This window comes from Temnothorax longispinosus, chromosome 1 (genome assembly GCF_030848805.1).
Source record: "Temnothorax longispinosus isolate EJ_2023e chromosome 1, Tlon_JGU_v1, whole genome shotgun sequence".
Classification (NCBI taxonomy): domain Eukaryota; kingdom Metazoa; phylum Arthropoda; class Insecta; order Hymenoptera; family Formicidae; genus Temnothorax; species Temnothorax longispinosus.
This window is the reverse complement of record NC_092358.1, coordinates 6,523,216-6,527,049: the sequence shown is the minus strand read 5'-3', so window position 1 is coordinate 6,527,049 and position 3,834 is coordinate 6,523,216. Positions and strand designations below refer to the sequence as shown.

Below are 3,834 nucleotides of genomic sequence, written 5' to 3'. Positions count from 1 at the left end.
CTAATTTCCTATTTATTTAACAAATTTATTTAGTAACTTTTATTTCTTGTATTTCAACTTCGACTTCTACTTCTTCGCGCAACGCTGTGCATATCACATTTTCACTTTTTATTCCACAAGTATATTATTTCTTATGTCTCTACGTATTGGTGAGTATTACCGGAGCTTGCCTTTTTCCTGTTTTTTCGATATTTTCTTATCTCATCAATTTTTGCGGAATACACTAACTGGTTTATCCGCTTCGACCAACTGCGTCAGAATCGGTGATTCCCAATAGGCCAATCAAACGATCGAAGATGAACAGCGCCCACTTGACATCACTTGACATTTATCCTTGACGAATGTCAGTCCGCATCTATCCTTTCTTCTTTCCTTTCCTTTTTCTTATTTTGTCGCAAGAATGTTACGGAGCAAGGGCAGGCACTTCGTGCGTTTCAAAACGCATTCAGTCATACTACGAATATTCAAAATTTATGATCAGCAATTAATAAAACATTACAACATTAAGAATTAAAATTAAATCTTTCATTGGTCCTGTTACTAAGAACTTTTTTTTTAATATATCTAACATAACAATTATAAATTTGTATAATTGTGTTAACTTTATGGATGAATAATGAAATATCCCTATTCAAAATATATTGCATTTATAATTATACTTTATACTTGCAAAGTTACTGTTATGTTAAACACACTCTAAATCGTACTTTTGTTACAATTTTAACAGACATACAAAACTCTGTTGAGATGTTATAATTTAATTCTTAGTGTAATTTACGATTGCTACTTTGTTTTGTCAATTGCGATTGACCCTGCTACTGAAAATTGCAACGTTGATATCTCCGATAAAGTCATGACCTCGGGACTGTTAAGACTGGTTAGGACCGCTCCCCACCCTGATCTTCCACACGCTCTTCTCTTCGTCTCTTTCTGCTTTTTTTTTTTTACCTATCGCCTTCTTCCATTCCATGTTCTTCTCTGTAAAATTAGAAGGGAGAGATGGAAAAGAGAGACGCACGCAGATTCCACCGCCGTTAATCGTCGCAAACATCAGTTTATCTCCGTCGCTAAATGCCTTGACATTGAATACTCGGTATCCTTGTGTCTCTTCAGTGATGGATTTTTGTTTCGACCTGGTTTCGATCTTCCTGATCCTTGATGTGGTCTTCATCCGGTCCGCTGGTAGGAAAAATTCAAGATTATTAATAATTAATAATAGGAACAAACACTTCCTTCTCGTTATTAATAATTGATTCAAGTGTTACTCATCGTCAGGGACGATCCTGGTGGATTATTTTGCGTTGTTATGTCGTTATTTTATTTTTGTTGTGACGATTATTTGCGATTGTGAACGTTATACGTTATTGTTAAAATCAAATAAATGTGAAATCCATGTATATAAAGAATGGATATTTCTTGGATAGTGATATTTATATTGTTATAAAGAAGATTTTTAAATTCTCCGGTTCTGTTATTTACATTTTTTTGAAATTTTTTTATTCTATAGTTTTTATATTAGCAAACTTAAATTTTAACGCTATAAATTAAAATATAAAGAAGCAAATCAATATTATATAATGTAAGATAATATAAAGGAGATAATATATACGTGTACAGTTTAAAAAAATATCTATATCTTTCTATAACTTTGTCCAATTTTTTTAGATGGTTTTCCGAAGAACTTAAACAAAGTTCAACTCAGTTCGGGCATCGGCAGCAATCCTTTTCTCCAACCGTCCGCGAATGTTCCTAGTGCTCAAAATCGGAATCCTTTCCTGCAACCGGTGAACAGCAACCACAATGGAAATGGAAACCCGTTCTTATCAAATAGCTTTACATCACCAACTTCTATGTTCAGTAATAATTATAATCCCACTCCTAATAGTATGCAACCGGTAAACAGCAACTATGGAAATGGAAACCCGTTCTTGTCAAATAGCTTTACATCACCGACTTCTATGTCCAATAATAATAATTATAATCCCACTCCTAATAGTATAAATAACGATCTCTTTCCTAATATTATGAACAATCCCTTCTTGAACCAGTTGAACCCTCCTAAAACCATAGATACAAGGGTTGATACAGATTCTGCCAGTTCACCAAGACCCGATACACAAAGCCATTACACACAACCAGTATTTAATACACCAACACCAGTTGATAATGATTTTACGTCTCCTACGGGTACTCCTCCTAAAATTCAACCTCCAATCTCACGTCCATTATTGGAGGATCTGATACCCATGAAGATCAGTCCAGTGAAAACGATATCAGAACTTAGTAAGTAAAATGTGATTGTATATTAGTATATTTCAAGAATTTGTAGGATTAAAAAATTTACAGATATAAAAGTCTAAAAACCTAATAATTTACACAAGTACACGTGTTTATAATGTAACAAATCAGACATTCAGATGTCTATAATGAAATGATCCATTTTTCTTTATACATTTAACATAAATCACAATCATATCTATAAAATAAATTTCAGAGTGCGATGAATATGTGGGAGAAATTGCGGGCACGACCCCGATAACGTCTCTGACTGGTTCATCGTCGGCCGTGATCGAGGTGAATAATGTCTGTGAGAACACGAATCGCTTGGTGGTCGGTGGCATCGAGGCCCGGGTCGGCGAGTTTCCTCACATGGTCGCCCTAGGTAGAAGCGGTTCCGAATTCATTCTGATGTGCGGCGGGACGCTGATTTCACATACCTGGGTTCTTTCCGCTGCGCATTGTACTTATGGGCCAGAGTATATTTCTGTCATTTTTTTTCGCTTTAAATAAAACTACTTAACTACTAATTTCGAAGCTATTCCTCAAGACATAATGTTTCTTCGAGAATTTTAGAAATCCACCGATGTAGAATTTTAGAAATCCACTGATTTTTTAATTTAAACATATTAGAAATTACGGATCTAAAAAATCTATAATATTGATCTTGCAGTTATTTATGGAATGATTAATGATATAAGTCCTTTACAATGTATCTTTTTGCAGCGGCGGCCCAACTCACGCAAGGATAGGCTTCCACAGATTGGCGGACCAGGAAGGCGTCACAGTTGCCGTTAAAAATACGACGAGACATCCAGATTACAAGCCACCCGCGATGTATGCGGACATAGCTTTGGTGCAGCTTGTGAACGACGTCACGTTTAGCACATCTGTACGACCCGCGTGTCTTTATCAGCAATACGATACCGTGCCTAGAAAGGCTTGGATTAGCGGCTGGGGCCTTAAAGAATTTGGTAGATAATCCGGTAATTCCTCGCGCGAAAACTTGGGAGCTACGGAATCACGAAATTCGAAGATTCGTAGAGCTAAATGGATTTGAAAATCTAGATGTCCAAGAGCTCTGCATTTATTAAGAATGTGATTTCCAATAGATGCAAAGACCTTTATCATGGAAGATTTTTATAAGGCAAAAGTACCGATTCAAATTAAATAATTATGTGCTTTCAGGTGGAGAAGTTAGCGATCGACTGCAAAAAGCTCAACTGGATCTGATAGACAATCTGAACTGCACATTACGGCACAACAGTTCCACAGAAGTTCCATACGGTGTCACACCGAGTATGATCTGTGCCGGCGATCCTGATGGCAACTGGACCAGAGACACTTGCCAAGGAGATTCGGGTGGTCCTCTGCAAATAGTCCATCCTACGAGCCAGTGTCTCTTCCAAGTGATCGGTATCACCAGCTTCGGTCAGGGCTGCGCGATCATCGACATCCCCGGCGTTTATACCAGAGTGTCCCATTATCTTCCATGGATCGAAGATATTGTCTGGCCACGAAAATAATAATCGCAATTTATCCGACTTTTACGAAAGG

At 37.0% G+C, this 3,834-nt stretch overlaps 1 protein-coding gene across 2 annotated transcripts; it reads left to right on the top strand.

Annotated features, from left to right (window-relative positions):
* The first annotated feature begins 682 nt into the window (after positions 1 to 682).
* Positions 683 to 3,833, top strand: LOC139809741 (uncharacterized). 2 transcript variants are annotated; one of them, XM_071772897.1, is made up of 5 exons: positions 683 to 1,182; positions 1,666 to 2,283; positions 2,495 to 2,756; positions 3,004 to 3,263; positions 3,466 to 3,605. In XM_071772897.1, exons 1-4 carry the CDS (start codon positions 969 to 971, stop codon positions 3,257 to 3,259), a joined length of 1,350 nt encoding a protein of 449 aa, XP_071628998.1. In that variant the 5' UTR covers positions 683 to 968; the 3' UTR covers positions 3,260 to 3,263; positions 3,466 to 3,605. The 2 variants fall into 2 exon arrangements, with proteins under 2 accessions (XP_071628998.1, XP_071628990.1); XM_071772889.1 differs by having other exon boundaries at positions 705 to 1,182; positions 3,004 to 3,251; positions 3,466 to 3,833.
* The last annotated feature ends 1 nt before the right edge of the window (position 3,834 follows it).

What these genes read in the sequence shown, in the direction of transcription:
- LOC139809741 (XM_071772889.1), top strand. Translation starts at nt 969, where the DNA reads ATGTTCTTCTCTGTAAAATTAGAAGGGAGAGATGGAAAAGAGAGACGC. An exon ending in GGTCTTCATCCGGTCCGCTG is followed by an intron (nt 1,183 to 1,665) that starts GTAGGAAAAATT and finishes CAATTTTTTTAG; the next exon opens with ATGGTTTTCCGAAGAACTTA. An exon ending in GAAAACGATATCAGAACTTA is followed by an intron (nt 2,284 to 2,494) that starts GTAAGTAAAATG and finishes AATAAATTTCAG; the next exon opens with AGTGCGATGAATATGTGGGA.